This window comes from Bombus affinis, chromosome 3 (assembly GCF_024516045.1).
Source record: "Bombus affinis isolate iyBomAffi1 chromosome 3, iyBomAffi1.2, whole genome shotgun sequence".
Lineage (NCBI taxonomy): Eukaryota > Metazoa > Arthropoda > Insecta > Hymenoptera > Apidae > Bombus > Bombus affinis.
Genome location: NC_066346.1, coordinates 15,717,725 through 15,735,811, shown reverse-complemented (window position 1 = coordinate 15,735,811; position 18,087 = coordinate 15,717,725). Strand labels below are relative to the sequence as shown.

Sequence of the window (18,087 nt, the reverse complement as noted above, 5' to 3'; positions counted from 1 at the left end):
TTTCCGCAATCTTCCTAGCAATCTTGTCAACGAACGCGACGAAATTTCATCCTACGCATATCGCCGATATGTCTATTAAATGTCAAGACTAATATCTATTTATTTTTACAAAAATGTACAAAAATCTGACGTTAATGAAAGCACAACACATCTGTTTGAAAAATGAAAGAAAGGAAGAAGTAGAAGGAAGTAATTTCTAAGAAATAAATGAGAGAAAGATGCGAAGCATTAAAAAGTAGACAACGATTTGCCCAACGTCTTACGTCCGATTCCTACGTCGATTTTAATAATCTTTAGAAATCTAGGATAAATCACGATATCTATTAATTAATACGTATTTGTCGGTTGATTGTGCCCGATGATCAGGCCAACTGTTAACTACGGAACATCGAACTCACGCAGCGTCGGAACGAGCAAACGATTTATGGTGTCATCAGTGTGATACAATGGAAGATGGAGAGAGATGCGCCAATCTGACCGGAAACTTCACCACTTTCGGGCACAAGTGCACTGGTGACAAAAGGACCTGTATGGTAATGACAAATGATAACAGCGATTCAAACGCTTGTTGATTATACACAGGTCACGCACGTGTTTCAGCAGATGTTTGATATTTTGCTTTGATCGCGTGCTTTTAAAGCAAACAGAATATAGCAAACAGCTAGCTAAAAGCGATATTAGTTATCGTCAACACGTCAACAGCGAACTGTTCTCTAATTCAGTGAAATCGTTATTTCCTATGCCAATTTTTGTTGTATTTTTAAGAATTTTGTAAAGTTTTCTGATCCAAAGTGTCTCGTCGTATTCTCCTAAATCGTTTCGAGTTAATTGGTAAAATGTTTGATCATTCGGTTTAATTTCTATGAGTTTCGGGTTTTCGTTGTTGTTTTTCCATTCGTTGAATGAATTAGTGTGGTCAATTAATAGGTCGAGATTAACTATTTCGTTGCGAGTTACCGCGTGAACCCTAGATAAGGCGTCTGCAGCTGTATTATCTTTACCCTTTGTGTATTCGATTTCATAGTTATATTCTTCGAGTCTAAGTCTCCAACGAATCAGTCGACTAGAGAGGTCTTTGCAATTGTGTAGCCACTTAAGGGCTTGGTGGTCGGTTCGAATAATGAAGCGTCGTCCTAACAAGTATTGCCTAAGTCTTTTCACGGCCCATACGATGGCCAAGAGTTCCTTTTCTGTCGTGGTATAGTTTCGTTCGGGTGGGTTTAGTGTCCTTGAAATGTAACAGCAAGGATGACCGTCTTGTGACAGTATTGCTCCTAGTCCTTCGTTACTTGCGTCGGTGGTTAGGGTAAAGGTTTTGTTAAAGTCCGGATAAGCTAGTATTGGGGAATTACAGAGTTTGTCCTTTAAAGTATCAAAGCTAGTCTGGTGTTTGTCAGTCCAATGGAATGGTGTGTCCTTTTTTGTTAAGTCTGTAAGGCTTTTCGCGATTTTAGAAAAATTCCGAATAAATTTGCGGTAATAACCTGCTAAACCTATGAATGATTTAACGTCCGTGGCATTGCGGGGTAATCGAAAGTTTTTTACAGCGTCTAATTTCTTTGAGTTTGGTTTAACTCCTTCGGCTGAAACTACGTGGGCTAAGTATTCTAGTTCCGGTTTTACGAATTCGCACTTATCCGGTTGCAATTTAAGTCCTAATTCTCTGAGTCTCTGAAATACTATCGCGAGGTTTTCATTATGTTCTTGAATCGTTTTTCCCAATATCGCTATGTCGTCCAAATAAACAAGGCAATATTTTCCTACAAGTCCAGTTAAGGCTCTGTCCATTAATCTTTGAAAAGTAGCGGGTGCGTTTTTAAGACCGAATGGCATTCGATTGAACTGAAAGTGGCCTTGCGGTGTCGAAAAAGCGGTATATTTTTTGGATTTCTCGTTCATTGGAATTTGATGAAATCCCGAGGATAAATCAAGCGCCGAAAAGAATTTCGCGTTTCCTAGTTGTGTCAAAATGACGTCTATGTCAGGTAAAGGATAAGCGTCTTGTTCCGCGAGTTCATTTAGTTTCCTAAAATCAATGACTATCCTCCATTTCTGTTTTCCTGAGGCGTCTAATTTTTTCGGAACTACCCATACCGGAGAGTTATAAGGGGAATCGGATTCTTCTATGATATTTTTCTTTAACATGTCTTTTATTTGTCGCGAAATTTCGCCTCGATGACATTCCGGTGGTCTATACGATCGTGTGTTAATGATTTTATCTTTGGTTAATGAAATTGTGTGCTGGGTTAAATTAGTACAGGGCAAAAGGTCAGTTTCTAAATTAAAGATGTCAACGTAGTGGAGAATAATCTTTTCTATGGATTCGCGGATTGGCTTTTCAATGTGATCTGTTCTCACTAGGCTTTTTAGTTTTGATACGTTGGAAACATCATGGAAATTTTGAATATTACTAGAAATTTCAATGTTTTGCTCACCAGTGTTGATAAAACATACTTTAGTTGGTTTGCCTTCCAGATAGATTGTTTGAACTCTGTTTTCTCCAGGAGTCAATTGTATTGGTTTCTGAAATAAAATGGTTTTGTCATTTAGTCGGATTCTGTCATTGGATATTGGATAGTTATACTTCCCTAAACATGGTAGCCCACTGATTCCGTCTTCGATGATTGGGAAGTTGTCCGGTACTATGTGAAAGATGTGGTCTTGTCCAAAAATTCGTTTCGTTACGTATTCGTTCGTTTCGTATTTGTCACGTCCCATAGAAAATTTTTGTCTAGGCCCTATTTGTATCGCGTTGACAGTTTTGTTACGTTTCACTAGGTTTATCCCTGCTCCTGTGTCGACCAGAAATACTCGCTCTGTGGTTCGGGTTGACAAAGGTATTGTGAGTAATCTTCCCGTGGTGATGTTGACTCGCGTCGTTTCGCGCGGTTCGTCTATACTCTGGTTCGATGTTACTTCTCGTGTTTCGTCCCTTTCTTGGACTGCTTGAATTCTTGCGGGTGGTCGGTCGTACTGGCTCGGTTGTAGAAAATTTTGGCATTTGCTAGCCATGTGTCCCAGCTTTCCGCATTTGAAACACTTCAGTTGCGCGCGTTTAGCGGGTGGCCCATTCTCTACTCGGTCGAATGTGGTAGGTTTCTGAGCTACTGGTGCGTTAGGCGATCTAGATAGTGTATTAGATCGTCTTACCTGCATTGATTCAGTTCGCTGTCGAGTGCCGAAGCGTGCAGACGTGTCTCTAGTGCCCAGTGAAGTTCGAAAGTAACACGTGTCACCCAACCGTCGAAAGTGAACACAACGTGCTCCTATCTTCCCAAGTGTTTCCTATCCGCCAGAGAGAAGAAAAGCCTACGCACCTAACCCCAACCCGATCCCTGCCGCATAGCCTCACGACTAGTTATTCATATTGAAATAGCTAGCTCGATGATGGCCCAACAATCACGACCAGGCTCGCCTGTGCAAACCCATCACTACCCCGCGCTACTCCCCCCGTGGCAGAAGTTCAGCAGATCCCCCCGTGCCAACGACGCCAATAAGGCGAAAAAACGCAAAACCGAACCATCAGACACAAACTCGAACGAACAGCCATCAACGCAAATTAACACCCACAACAGGTTCGCAATTTTGGAATCCACAAACGACGCCATGGAAACCGCAGGCTCGCCACCTAACCACCACGCACAGAGAAGCCCCCCTCCCCCACCAATATTTATTAATGATGTCATCAACATCCAGACAATGACCAAGTCCTTAGAGAGAGATATCTCCAAGGAGGACTACAACCTGAAGATAACCAACAACCAGGTAAAAATCCTGCCGACGAATCCAGAAGCCTACAGGAAGCTCACCAAGACACTTAGGGCCCTGAACGCCAATTTCCACACCTACCAACTCAAAGAAGAAAGACCTTTTCGGGTGGTGCTACGAAACATCCACCACTCCGCAGACATCGACGAACTAATATCCGAATTATCTAAACTCGGCCATGAAGTCATAAATGTCAGCAACATAAGGCATAGAGTAACGAAAGACCCGCTATCCCTATTTTTCATCGATTTAAAACAGAAACCCAACAACAAGGAAATCTACAACATCAGTCGCCTAATGAACGCCATCGTAAAATTCGAACCACCGCAAATCAAAAAGGAGATAGTGCAATGCAAAAGGTGCCAAAGATACGGGCACACGCAGAAATACTGCAACCATACCTTCCGCTGCGTCAAATGTGCAGGTACACACCCCACCGACCAGTGCAGGAAATCACCGGAAACCCCAGCGAAGTGCATCCACTGTCAAGGTCACCATCCTGCCAACCACAAAGGCTGCGCAGCCTACAAAACTCTGTACTCAAACAAATACCCCAAACTTAGACCAAAAGAGGTAAATCATCAAACACCCAGCTCGCCGAAATTCATCTTTACCCCAATCCCCCCAACCAATCAAACACCCAGCCCTATCAAACTCACCACTCCCTCAAACTCCTATGCCCAAGCGGTACAAGGCACTCGAAATACACCAAATAGCCACAGGGATCCTCCCCAAAATAGTGTCCCCACCCCACCTAATACAGACAACGTCTCTAGACTTAAAAAGCTAATAGAGAAACAATCAGAGCAAATAAACAATTTGCTATCGCTATTAACACTCATCATGGATAAATTAATACGCCCCGACACAAAATAAAACCAAGACGCATAGCTCTGTGGAATGCCAACGGTCTAGCGCAACGCAAACTTGAGCTATAACTCTTCCTAAAACACCAGCTAATCGACATAATGCTCATATCTGAAACCCACTTCACCGACAAAAACTACCTGAACATAAACGGATACAAGTTCTACCATAGCCAACACCCCAGCGGAAAGGCCCACGGCGGCACCGGAATCATAATCAAATCAAACATTAAGCACTACGAACTTCCACCATTCCAGAAAGACTACCTCCAAGCAACAAACGTAGCAATAGAAGACTGTCATGGTACAATCACCACTTCAGCTGTCTACTGCCCTCCCAGACACTCCATCGCCAAAGAAGACTTCGACTACTTCCTGGACACCCTGGGCAATAGATTCATAGCCGGAGGAGACTACAACGCCAAACACACCCAATGGGGCAGCAGACTGGTTACAGTAAGAGGCAAAAACCTCCACAACAGCATAATAACCAACAACCTCAACTACCTTACCACATACGAACCCACACACTGGCCCACCGACACAAACAAAATACCCGATCTCCTTGATTTCCTCATAACTATAAATATCTCGTCAAGACACGTCCAAATCAATTCCTCGGCTGATCTCTCCTCTGATCATTCCCCCGTGATAGTAACAGTCAGTTCAACTATCATCGAGAATACACCTAATGGCTCCATTCATAACCAACACACCAACTGGCAGCTCTTTAGAGAAGTCTTTACCCACTCAACTTCAGCCTCAACCTCACTAAAAACCAATGAAGAAATCGAAGCAGCCACGGAATACCTAAATGCGAGCATAATAAACGCTATCCGCGTCTCCACACCGGCAAGAACGTCCATCAGCAATCACGAATACCCCCAGTACATATTAAAAAAAATAGCAGAAAAACGTAGACTAAGAAGGATATGGCAGACCCATAGAACACCGGAGGACAAACGCAAACTAAACAACGCAACTAGAAAACTATCCAAAACCATAAAAAACTACAATAATGACCGTTTTCACAAATATCTCGCCAGCCTGTCCCCCACAGCCGATTCTTTTTTTTTGCGTGGGGAGGGGAAAATGCTATTACGCATGCCCAGTGACCCGCATCACTGGGTTATGTGGGAGTCGGTCGGATGTCGTTGCCATACCCACTAAAAACCCCTCCTCCTTCTTCCTCCGCTTAGAGGGCAGACAACCCCGGTAAAACCTGTCGGCAGTCATCAGGGTTGTCCTTTCGTGCCCCGTTGTATCTACTTCTTCGGGCAGTTACTGCTCATGTCGTCCTCTCAGCCAGTTCAGAATACTGGGCTGGTCTCCTTCTGCGGTTTTTCGTTGTTTCGTGTTCTTGCCCTCATTGCTCCGCGTAGTTGTTGTTTCGCTCGTTCTCCTCCTTGCCTCTTCCCAGGCCCTCGCTGTCACCCTCCTGTGGCACATGACGGTCTTGCAGAATTGCCTGAATTTATTCCAGCTCTCGTCCTTGGCGGTCACCGTGGCGATCAGATTGCCCACATCTATCTTCCCGCCCAGAGCGTTCTCCAGCTCGATCCTTCTGTCCGTCCACTTCGGGCACGCGAAGAGGGCGTGCTCTGCATCGTCGTTCGAATCTCCACAGTCGAGACAGTTGCTGTCGCTGTCCCTGCCAATCCTTTTCCTATAGACACCGAAGCTCCCACGCCCGGTTAGCAGCTGCATGGTGTGGTGATCGATGTCCATCTTCTTTTTGGTAAATAGCAGCGCACTCGGTATTAATTTCTTTGTGATATTTTCCTTTTTGTAGTTGTTCCACTCCTTCTGACAGTCCTCTTGGGCCTTCTTGCGAATCGCCTCCAGTTCCTCCTTCAGCTTGCTGCCGTCATCCGTGCCAATCCTGGACCCATGGATCTTGTTCCTCTCGTAGGTCTCTCCGAGCATCTTTATCTTTATGTAAATCGGGAGATTCCAGGTCAACGTGCAAAGTGCCGCGTGGGAGACGGTACGGTATGCCGTCGTTGTTATGCACAGGGCCGTTCGTTGTGCTCGTTTCAGCTTTTTCCTGTTCTTATCGGTATTCGCTGCTCTAGCCCACACCGGTGCTCCGTAAGTTACGATGGACTCCCACACCTTGTAGTAGAGCCTACGAGCCAAGCTGGGCGGCCCGTTGATGTTGGGTAGAATTCCCCTAAGGGCTCCTATTAACTTGTCGGCTCTATTACACACCATCTCGATATGCGCACCGAACCTCCGACTGGAGTCGATGACGACTCCGAGATACCTGATGCGATCGACCGTTTCGATGTCCGAGGAGCCCAACCTGAGTTTCACCACTCTCGGCACTCGCAAGCTTGTGATGAGCATGACCTCCGTTTTTTCTCTCGCCAGGGTGAGCCCGACACTCGTGCACCAATCGTTGGCGATCCTTAGCATCGTGTTGACCTTGGCGGAGGCCTCTTCGTTCCTCCCGACGGAACATGTGATGGCCAGCTCATCCGCGATGGAGGTTGCTCTGACCATTGGCATGTTGTCGAGTCTCTCGAGCAACCGGTCGTATACCAAGATCCACAGGAATGGTCCGAGGATGGATCCCTGCGGAACTCCCGCCGCCACCTCGTGCTCCACCGTGCCGTGCTGGTTGCTCACGATGATCCTCTTTCCGGATAGGTAACTGCCGATTAGCCTTTTGACCTTCCATGGCAGCTTCCTCTTGTCAAATTCCTCGTATATGCTCTTCCAGCTGAGCGAATTGAAGGCATTGCTAATATCCAGGGTGATCATCACGCAAATTACCTTCTTCTGTTTGCAGATGTTGGCAAACTTTTATCACCTGCGTGATGGCATCTACCGTACTCCTCTTCTTTCTGAAGCCATATTGCCTCCGATGGAACGGGTCCATTCCGATGCATCTCTCGATGATCTTCTTAAAGCATTTTCCCCAGATCTTGCTCATGGTTGGGAGTATGCTTATCGGCCGGTACGCGTTAGGGAGATTGGGATCCTTTCCCGGTTTTCTTAGCAGTATTACTCTGGCCGTCTTCCAGCAGTCTGGGATCCTTCCTGATTCGGTGATGCCGTTGAACGGCCTTGTCACGAGCTCGCTCCTGCGACTCGCTATCAGCTTCGCGATCTCGCCCGGCACGCCATCGACTCCTGCAGCCTTCTTGGTGTTCATTCTTCCGGCGGCATCGACGACATCGCCTTCGCCGATGGCGACGCTGAGGCTAATATCTCCTTCTTCTTCGGTCTCTGCCTCTTCGCGGCCCTCATAATGGGGGGGGGGGGGGTCCGTGTCCCAAGGTGAATAGCCTCTGTAGGACTGCCTTCACCATGTCGATCGGCATGTCGTTGGTTGGTCCCTTGCTTTTACATTTCTTCATGACCGTGCGATAGGGTTTACCCCAAGGGTCGCTCTCCAGTATCTTGCAGTATTCTGTCCAAGCTGTTTTTTTTCTGCGGGCGATCTCCTTTTTTAACTGCCTTCGGATCTCCTTGTAGGCGTTGACGAGGGGCTCGGTGTTGCCGGCATTCTTCTTCCTTTCTCTCGTCACCTTTCTGAGCGCTTTGTGCGCCAGCGCTCTCAGTTCCGCGATCATCGGGTTCCACCAGTAGTTCGCGTACTTGCGGCTCGCTGCACAGTTCGATTTCCTTAGCATCCCTTCGCACGTACCTTCGATGCTCTTTTGCAAGGACTCGGCCCCATCCGCTCCGATAGCCGCGTTGAGGTCCTCCTTCTTTAGTGTGTCGTCGAATCTGCTCAGGAACTCCTCCGGCGACATGTCCTTGGTCACGTACCTGTAGAACTTCGATACGGTCCGGGTCTTCCTAGCCTTAAACCTGTGGAGCACGTACAGATGGTCCGAGGCCGAGTATTTGTCCAAGAGCGCGCTTCCGGCGTGTATCTCGCTGACCTTGTTGGATACGCTTATTATGTCGGGGAAGCTCGTCTTCCCGTTCATGAAGAAGGTGTACTTTTCCTTGAGCCTCACTGGAAACACCCGGTGGCCGCTTAGTGCCTCCATTAAGACTCTCCCTCTCATGTCTGTGGTCGATCCTCCCCAACAGGTTGACTTTGCGTTGAAGTCTCCGGCCACGAAGACCTTGTCGTGTCTTCTAGCAACGCTCTTCGTCATAGTCGACAGCGTGTCTATGTATTTGGAGTATGCTAGCTTATTTGTGTTGGGCGAACAGTATCCGCTGAAGCAGAAGTCGTCGCCGACGCGGACGCCCACTATCCCGTCGCTCTTGACCTCTGTTGTTTCATCAGGCAGTTTGCCATTGAGGAGTGTGACCCATATCGAGGCGTCTCCTTTGGTGTCATTAAACCAGTGCGGTAGCTGCCTGTTCGGCTCGGAAATTATTATTATATCCGGCCTAAGTTCGATCGCGCATTGGTGCATCATATCCTGCGCCAGCTTGCATCTGTTGAGGTTTATCTGCAGTATCCTCATTTATACGCTTTCAACCGCGTTCTATATTCTGGACAAGCCAGGGATCCGGTTACGTGGTCAAATTTCACTCCTTTCCCCTTGCTGCAGATGGAGCAGCAGGGTGCGTTGACGCAGGCAGCTATCGTGTGGTCTTTGGCTCCGCACTTCCTGCAAATCTCCTTTCCAGGGCTTATCGCCGTGCATTTGTTCGCGATATGCCCGAACATGTGACATCTGAAGCACTTTACCACATTGGGTAGTGCCTTTATCGAGGCTATCGTCAAGCCGGTTCTGATCTTCCGGCTCGCCCCCTCTTTGGCCAGATAGGCTTTCGGCATCGTCACTATTGCCGATTGGGTGCCCCACGGCGCCATTTTTAGGGTCTTTACTTCAACTTCGGTGATGTCGCTTATGCCCAGTTGCATTACTATCTCCCTGGCTAGTTCTTCCTTGCCTACGAGCGGGTCTATATCCCTGATCTCTACGGATGTCTTGTCGCGCATTGGTAGCGCTCTCACCTTGCCTCTTAGCGCCGTGTTCATATCCGCCGCGGTCTTTTTGGCGTTGCTACCTGCTTTCAGCTCGATCAGAATGTCACCTGTTCTGGTCCTCCTAATTCCACAGCTCTCTTTTAGAGTCTCCCTTACCCCCATCAAGTCTTTGCAGACCTGGATCCACTCCTTGTCTTGCCCTACTTTGACGAGGATGGCTTCGGGTCTGTTACGTATCCTCATCGGTCCCTCCGGCCTCTTTGGCTTGTCCAATGCCGCCCTTCCTTCGTTCGCCTTCCTGACCACCGTCGGGGTGTCCGTTCTTTTTCCTCTCCTTCCGCGGGCAGGGATCCAGTCTTCCTTTACATCGCTGTCCGTGCAGTCCGTAGTCGCTTTTGCCGAGCTGTTGCCGGCACAGGCTCCTGCGTAGGAGGCCTCCACGGTCGTTGGTCTCTTTCTCTTGGTGTCGCCCTTCCCCTCGACGGGCGATATCTCCTACCTTTTTCCTTCCTTCTCCTCACTCCTCCCCGGAGGGGTGGTCATCCTGGTGGCCGTGACTGTCTAGCGTTCCTCTTGAGCCTCATCTCGTCCAGCATCGAGTGGAGCTTGATCGCTTTTTTACTGATAGCGTCCCTCCTTTTCTTGATGTCGGTATCCTTTTTGCTCATGAGGTGGAGTCTGCTACCTATGCATTGGATTTCGCGGAGGACTTCTGTGATGATTTCCGTCATCGCCTTGCATTCTCTCATTTTGATGACGATACTGTCCTCGTCATTGCATTTGGTCTCGGCCGTTGCTCTGTTCGCCATGGCCTTCCTCCTGAGACATTCCCTTTGTGCCGCCGCTTCGCTGCCGCTGTCCGACATTTCCGCCGGTGTGTCTAGCTCCGAGGTGCTGGCCGCTTCGTCCCTCGTTGCCATCGGCTGGCTCCTGGCCAGGCTTCTCGTTGTCTTGCACGCGCTCCCCTCCACTGGGGACTTTCTCATATATCTGGTGATCTTGTCACCTTTCAAGATTTTTTCCTTGGCGATTCGGGTCGCCTTTTCGGTGGGTGGTGTCTTTTCCTTGAGTGCCTCCATTGGCATCTCGACATCCTCGATGATTCCCGCGATGTCTTCATCAAATTCGAGGTATCTTCTTGTGCTTGTCTTGCACATCTTTTCCTCTGTGACAACTGCAGGTGTTTCTTGGTCCCCGGTCGTGTTTACCGAACGAGGGGAGGCCCTGGGATCGACCTTCCCCTCGCCGTTCGTCCAGTCGCTGGATGACCGTCAGGTCGAGCCTGGGACGCTACTCGAATCCCCGACGGGGCCTGGAAGCTCCGAAACCCCCTGAGCCGTAAGTTTACTTACCTTATAGTACTTGTCCATATTGTATTTGTATCTTTAATATACATATATATATATATGTATGTATGTTTGAAATGGATGTCCTTCGACGTAGCCGGTCGTCGTATAATCCCACTGTATCCTTCCGCGTGTATGCGATTCGTGTCCTAAATAAACTTGCCGATGTCGTCGTAAAGTCGCCAGTCGTATGACTGATGACCGGATATTTCTAAAACTAGCAATGTCACTATCACTGTGCGACGCGGGGAGTTTTGACTGGCCCTCCACGGGGGCGCTCTCCACCACTCCTTGGTTACCCAGGTAGCCCGCACGGTGGCGCTTCGGTCGCGCGGCCCAAGATGGCCTCCGCTCTGCCGCTAACCTCACTTTTCACACACAGCACTTTCAATCGTTTCTCTCGCCTCTATACCAGCGAGCTCCCCTATTTCTTGTATTCCCACTCATTCCGGAGCACTAGAAACTTCACTTTCGTGCACGTTTCGGCCCGAATTCTTTAATTTACCCAGATATTTCGGTTATGCCTACGGAGCGACGTGCACGTGTCCGTTCTGCTTGCCGCCATCATTTGATCCCCCCAACAGCCGACTCAAACTACTCACTATGGAAAGCCTCCAGGAAACTCACGCGCCCCCCACAAATAATACCTCCAATCCGCCGTCCGCAGGGTGGATGGGCGCGTAGCCCTATAGAAAAAGCCAACCTATTTGCCAAACTTGACTGAATTATTCCAATTTGACTGAAGTATTCCAACTCCATTCCTCCATAGCTGCAGCGGACGTCACCGAATACCTGCACACTCCCTTCCAAATGTCCCCTCCTATTGAACCCTTCACTTCTGCAGAGATCATAGAAGCAATCAGTCGCCTAAACCCCAAACTCACGACCTAATAGGAAATAAAGCAATCAAGGAACTTCCCATAAAAGGGATTGCACTCATCGCATCAATCTTTAACACCATCCTCCGCCTTGAACACTTTTCTAAGGCGTGGAAAATCTCACTAATCACCCTCATCCCCAAACCCGGTAAACCAATATATGAAACCAGCTCCTATCGCCCAATCAGTCTTTTACCTACCCTGTCTAAACTATTCGAGAGAATGCTCACGAATCGTCTCCTTCCACTCGTAGAAGAATTGAAAACACTCCCAGACCACCAATTCGGCTTCCGAAAACAACACTCAACAGTAGAGCAAATCCACCGCATAAGCCACATGATCAGCCAAACCCTTGAAAAGAAAAAATACTGCTCAGCCGCATTCCTAGACATCCAACAGGCATTCGATAAAGTATGGCATGAAGGGCTACTCTACAAGCTTAAAAAAATCCTACCCCACCCATACTACTCCATCTTAAAATCCTACCTAACCAACAGACAACTCATAGTTAAATGTCTAGACGCCACTTCCGCAACATTCCCAATAGAATCTGGCATACCACAAGGTAGTTTCCTCGGACCCCTACTGTTATCCATCTACACTGCCGACTTACCCATATCAATCGAGGTAACAATAGCAACATTTGCCGATGACACAGCACTATTAGCTACCCACGCAGACCTGGCAATTGGCTCATCCACTCTCCAGCGAAGTCTCGACTCCATAGAAAAGTGGTTCCAAAAATGGGGTTTTAAAATAAACGAAAAAAAATCCTCCCGTGTAACCTTCACGCTCCGAAAACAAACCTGCCCCCAGGTCACCATTAACAACGCAATAATCCCAAGCAAGGACTCCGTAAGATACCTGGGCATGACCCTGGACAGGAGGCTAACTTGGAAAAAACATATCTCAGAAAAAACAAAGCAACTAAAGGAAAAACTAAGAAAATTCTGTTGACTCACGGGCTGACGCTCCAAACTAAACATACAAAACAAAATAACCCTCTACAAGGCCGTAATAAAACCTGTCTGGACCTACGGAATCCAACTATGGGGAGCAGCAAGTAACTCCAACATTGAAATACTCCAACGCTTCCAATCGAAAACGCTAAGATCCCTATTAAATGCACTCTGGTATGTTACCAACGAAACAATCCACCGTGACCTCAAGATACCTACAGTCAAAGATGAAATACACAAGTCCAGAAGCAGATATAACACAAGAGTCAACAACCACCACAACCCACTAGTCACCCTACTACTGGACACGACGGACCAGATCCGCAGACTAAAAAGAAAATACCCACTAGATTAAATCCTTAGTTCTACTAGAATCAACAATATAAAGCTATTATAATCCATGTCATTGTACCACGCCAAATTATGTTACTGAAAATTCTCAACGAGAATTGATTGTAAATATTCTAATAAATAAAAAAAAAAAGAAAAAAAAACCTGCATTGATTGATTGTTGAGGCGATTACTAGCGGAAGGCAAGCGACTACTTGACCAATTGGCTTGCCGTTCTTTTCGTGAGTAGCGTTCTAAGTCGGCTGCTTTCTTTTCAGCTTCTTCAAGATTCAAGGGTTCAATGATTAATAATGTTCGGCCTATTTCGCGCCTGAATCCCTTTAGGTACACACGGACAATCTTCTTTGTAGTTTCTTCGATCATTAGCTTGCGTAGAAGTGGTTGTGGGTACTCGTTTGTTACTGCGTACAGTAAACGGTTGAGTATTCTTCTGAACCGAATATTAAAACTCTGCACTGATTCTTCCCGTCCCTGTCTCAACTCTTTTAATTGTTCCCGATATTCTTCCGAAGTCACTTGAGCTGCCACATTGTTCCTCAGTGCGTTGTACAGATCACTGTAGCACTCAATGGGGATGTTGCGGATACTTTGAGCTGCTTTTCCTACGATTTTTTCTGCCTTTATTGCTTTTAGCAATAAATCTTGCTCCATGCAACGGTCTTTCATACTGCTCACTTCTTTGATAAATTCTTCCACACCTACATCATCGTCTCCGTTGAGCATTGGAATACAACGTATTGCATCCTTAACTCACAGAGTGGAAAGAGCGGGTGGAAAATAGCCTCTTTCTTCAACCTCGGGTTGTTCGGTGTCGATGTGCGCAGGTGGAATGACTGGAATCGTTAACCCGGTCGGTTCGCGTGCCCTAGCCGTACTCCCGGTGCGATTAATCGCTGTCGATTCACTTTCGTTGCTTTCAGTAATGATGGAACCAGAATCATCGGTCGCAAGGGATCCGAACCCAGTCCGTAGCTCTGCGACGGTTCTCCTAATATTTCCGATTTCTGCTACCCAGCATCTATTTGTTTCGTCACTTTGCATAGACAAACGTAACATATCCTCTTGTAAACGGGCAATACTCTCTTGCTGTTTTTGAATGCTATCCAATATTGTTCGCAACGTTGGATCCGTTGAGGTAGAAGTTTGAGATTCGTTTGTCTTAGACATCTTCCTGCTTTCGGGCGAAGATGAGTCTTGGCTACTGAAGCTGGATTTTCTTTCACGGTAACGTACGAAGGAATCCAGTTTACCTTCCTTTGTCACTTCACTCGGTTCGTGATAGTTACTTCGTTGTTGCGGATAACCGTAGTCCCAAATAATTCTATCTTCCGTAGATGATGAATGTCTTTTGGTTTCCGAACAAACACTTTTCACTATCCTGGCAGTAATCGCCAAAAATGTCACGTAAAATAAAAAGCAGGAGGCTCGAACGAAAAGAAAAAATTAAGATAACAAAAAAACAAGAGAATTTATTTCTGAATTTACACTGACTGCGATTTTGTTCTGAGCTCCAGCCGTGACTTTCCAAGACTGAAGCTCTTACAATTTGACTTTCGGTAACATCTGTTTCTTCTTTGTTTGTCATCCCTCAATATCCCCACTACCCTGTAGGCGTACGTGACCGTTGTCACACTTCTAGGACGTTCGGTGGAAGGACCGTTAGGATACAGATGACTCATTAGGCACTTCGGCGATATACATTGTCGCCAAGGCCGCCACATCTCTATCTCCATCATCGGTCCATCGGATTTGAAGTATGCCGGTCGTGACAAGAGCAAGGTCGTTCAAGATGAAATCCTCGGCCCTTGTTAAATCGTCTCGGTCGGGGTCGAACAATGCGTTCGCCAGCATCCTCGTTTCTCGGTGATTGCACATAAAGCTGCCATTACTAGAACTTCAGTGGGCGGTAAGCGCTGGTGCTTTTTCCAGTCTCGCGTTCGCGCTTACTCTTACGCACAGTTCGCCGCTGCACTCGCGTGCGTTTGCAGCCGCGTTCATCCGTCCATGTGGCTGCCAGTCGTAGCACGAAGCTCGTTCATCGCGTTTACTCCACTTTTTCGTCGAAACCTTCTGTCCGGGGGTATCGCGATCGACCCGAGATCCGATCGATCGTCTTATCCTTCTGTCCTTTTCGCGAAAGTCGTTCGAATTTCTGTGACGCGCGCGTGGAAAATACTGGCGCGAATCTTCGAGTTAGTGAGAATCTTTGGCTCGAATTTGATGATTCGTTCGCGTGGGAATCGCACGTCGAGTCGTGCGATTGTCGCGATCGCTCTTATCGCTCGCTCCATTTACGTTCCGCTTCGTTCTACCGACTACTAGTTTGCTACATTCCCGGTTACTTTACTGGTGGTGAATCGTTAATCGACGCGAGTTACCGCCGACGAGTTTGTTACGATACGCAAGTACAGTGGAAAAAGGAGTTTAGCGAAACAGTTTCGTAAAGCTAAACGATTGGACGAATCGAAAGGAATTGGAAGTCGTTCTAAGAATTCTGTTCGAAGACAGCTTTGAGAAGGCGAACGGCGATTGAAAAAAGAAGAAATTGAAAGACGTCGAAGGAAATCGAGAAACGTTCGAATTCAACGAGGCAGTTTCGTACGCCTAGAGAGGATGATCGAAGGAAATTGAGAAAGATTCGTCTGTAATTTAAGATTCTGTATCAATTTGGTATAAATAGGTCGAGCAAATATTCACGGTTAATCTTTTCGATAAAACACTACCTACAAAACCACTGCATTCTATGATTTCATTTCATCTCTGGTGTACCGTAGAATCGTTCCCTTTTCCATTATTTCGATCGATTAAACAACACCCTGTGTATTAAAACCAACGATTCACCTTCGTATTACTTCCGCGCGAGCTACGTGATAAAGCGCGAGACATTGAAAATGTTAGAACGCGAGAGTATCGTCGCATCCGCGTCTATATGACACGGCGTTTCGAAAGCGTTACGAACCGGCGAAATGAAATGAGAATATCGGGTCTGCGAATTAGCTGCTTTCATCGCGATAACTACGTCTACGAGTGAACGAGCATGCCTGGCGAGTTTTGGGTAGCCAGAAAATCCTATTGAAATTTCGATCAAAGCGCGCGAGACATGACGCGATCGAAACTTCCCAGTTTTCTCCTCGCCACGTGGCTGCTCGGCACGATCGCTACTAAGTCGCGAATGAGCGACTTTCTGCAAAGCTTGCAGGAGTACGAGATCGTTTACCCTCGAGTGATCCCGAATGAGAGCGCGCGGAACAGAAGATCGACCCACGAAGACCGAGAAACTTGGCGCGAGTATCTCCACTAAGAGCCGGTGTTCCTCGAGATCAGCAACTGGACCTTAAGGACCATGGCCAACGATCGATTGATACTGTCGTCGAATTTCACCGTGAATTGGGTGCGTCAGGGTAAAACCAAGTCCGAGCGACGTAACGCCAAGGCGAACTGCGATCTTCGACAAGGCAGCTTGGAAGGAGACGCGAGTTCCTTCGTCGTCGTGACGATATGCGAAGAAGAAGTGTACGCCTTGATGTTGATCGGGCAGAGATCGTTCTTCGTTCAGCCGCTGACGAATGGCCAGCATGTGATGTTTCAGCCGAAAAACGAAAAGTGGTGGTCGATCAGGAATAATTCGAGCTTCGTGTCTGTGAATCCGGAAAATCCTGCAGGTGAGAAGGATCGTTATCGCGATGGCTTTTCATCTTTCGTTAGACGGTTGGATGTAGGTGATTGGTTGATCGATTTACCGACTTCCTTGCCAATTATGTTATAAGCTTCTTACTTTGCGATCCGCCGTTAATTGCTTCTTCTATTCTAAAATTGACTCTGATCGTGATACTGTAAGAACTGATAGCGTCGATATGATAATACCATACATAGAGTATGAGAGTAATCGTAGTACAAACGAATATATATATATTCGGTTTAATAAATTTAATTTAATAAATTTAAACCGTCAAACAGGAAGGGCTTAATCTGCAGGCAAAAAGAAGAAAAAGAAATAATCATTTACAAAGCGAACGACCATTAGCTAATTCCAATTTGAAAATATAGCTAAAGTCAAAGTCATTTTGAACAAATATTTCCTGTACGCGTTACCGTTTGGCATGGACGAACGTCTCGGACGTTGATGTCCGTACATTTATATATATGTCGGATAGAAGTCAGGATTAAGGAGATGGGCGTTTAATGAATTTTCATTAGGGTTGGCCATTGCCGTGATACGATGGAGAGTTTATTAGCACAGACTTATTAACAAGATTAGGCACTCGTAGCACTAGTGATAATGACCTTAGGTTCGAAACGAATCCGCAGTCCACGGGACTCTTTTATTCTTTACTCGTAGGCAACGCCTAGGTGGTACTCTCAGTTAGCCCGCGAAGTAAGCACTCTATCGAAATGATATCTTAGTCGATGAAATCGTACTCGAAGCTCTCACGATGACACTGTCTAGGAAAAACTGCCCCACTCTCTAGCGACACCAGGTCTTTTATATTCGTGGAGACAAGTCTTCGTTCAGAGAGTGAGGGAAATTGCCGTTGTTGTTAATTAGTCAGTCTTTGGAAGTGTCCTTCACGGAAAAGACTGTTTGCCTATTTTCGTTAATCAAGGTTTAAGGTTTATGACGGGTCGATGTTTTGCGAATATGTCTCGACAACCGGCAATCGACCTACCCATAGAATAGGGTCTGCTTATGACGAGCCATGAGACAGAAACCGTTAGTATGCTTACTGTCAAGTGCCGTTACAACTATTTCTTTTTATGGAGGGCTATAGACTTTTTCATGACTTTGTTAGAAAAACGTTCGTCCCTTGACCGCGGCTACGTTCGGTGACTGGTTGTCACCTCGAACCCAAACTCATTCTCATAGATTGCAGGCAATTACAATCGGGCTGAAGGACGGTGATTGTTTAACTACGGCTATGGTGAAATCCAAACTACAATATTAGGGGTTTTTCCCCGGTTTCAACGGAAGGCTCCGGTGTCGGAGCCTTATATATATATGTCGGAGATGTCGGA

The 18,087-nt window shown here is 46.8% G+C and overlaps 1 protein-coding gene across 1 annotated transcript; it reads right to left on the bottom strand.

Annotated features, from left to right (window-relative positions):
* Positions 1–1,696: 1,696 nt before the first annotated feature.
* Positions 1,697–13,813, bottom strand: LOC126914258 (uncharacterized). The gene is made up of 3 exons (XM_050717904.1): positions 13,219–13,813; positions 3,041–3,150; positions 1,697–1,727 (listed from the first exon to the last, which is right to left on the bottom strand). The coding sequence occupies exons 1-3, from the start codon at positions 13,795–13,797 to the stop codon at positions 1,697–1,699; spliced, it is 720 nt and encodes a 239-aa protein (XP_050573861.1). The 5' UTR covers positions 13,798–13,813.
* Between the last annotated feature and the right edge of the window lie 4,274 nt (positions 13,814–18,087).

Excerpts from the sequence above, each read along its gene's own strand:
- LOC126914258 (XM_050717904.1), bottom strand. The coding sequence starts at position 13,797 with ATGCTCAACGGAGACGATGATGTAGGTGTGGAAGAATTTATCAAAGAA. Across the intron at positions 3,151-13,218 it reads TCAACAATCAATCAATGCAG|GTAAGACGATCTAATACACT; the intron begins GTTTTTTTTTCT and ends GAATCAATGCAG. Across the intron at positions 1,728-3,040 it reads GCTAAACGCGCGCAACTGAA|CGATATTGGGAAAAACGATT; the intron begins GTGTTTCAAATG and ends TGGACGACATAG.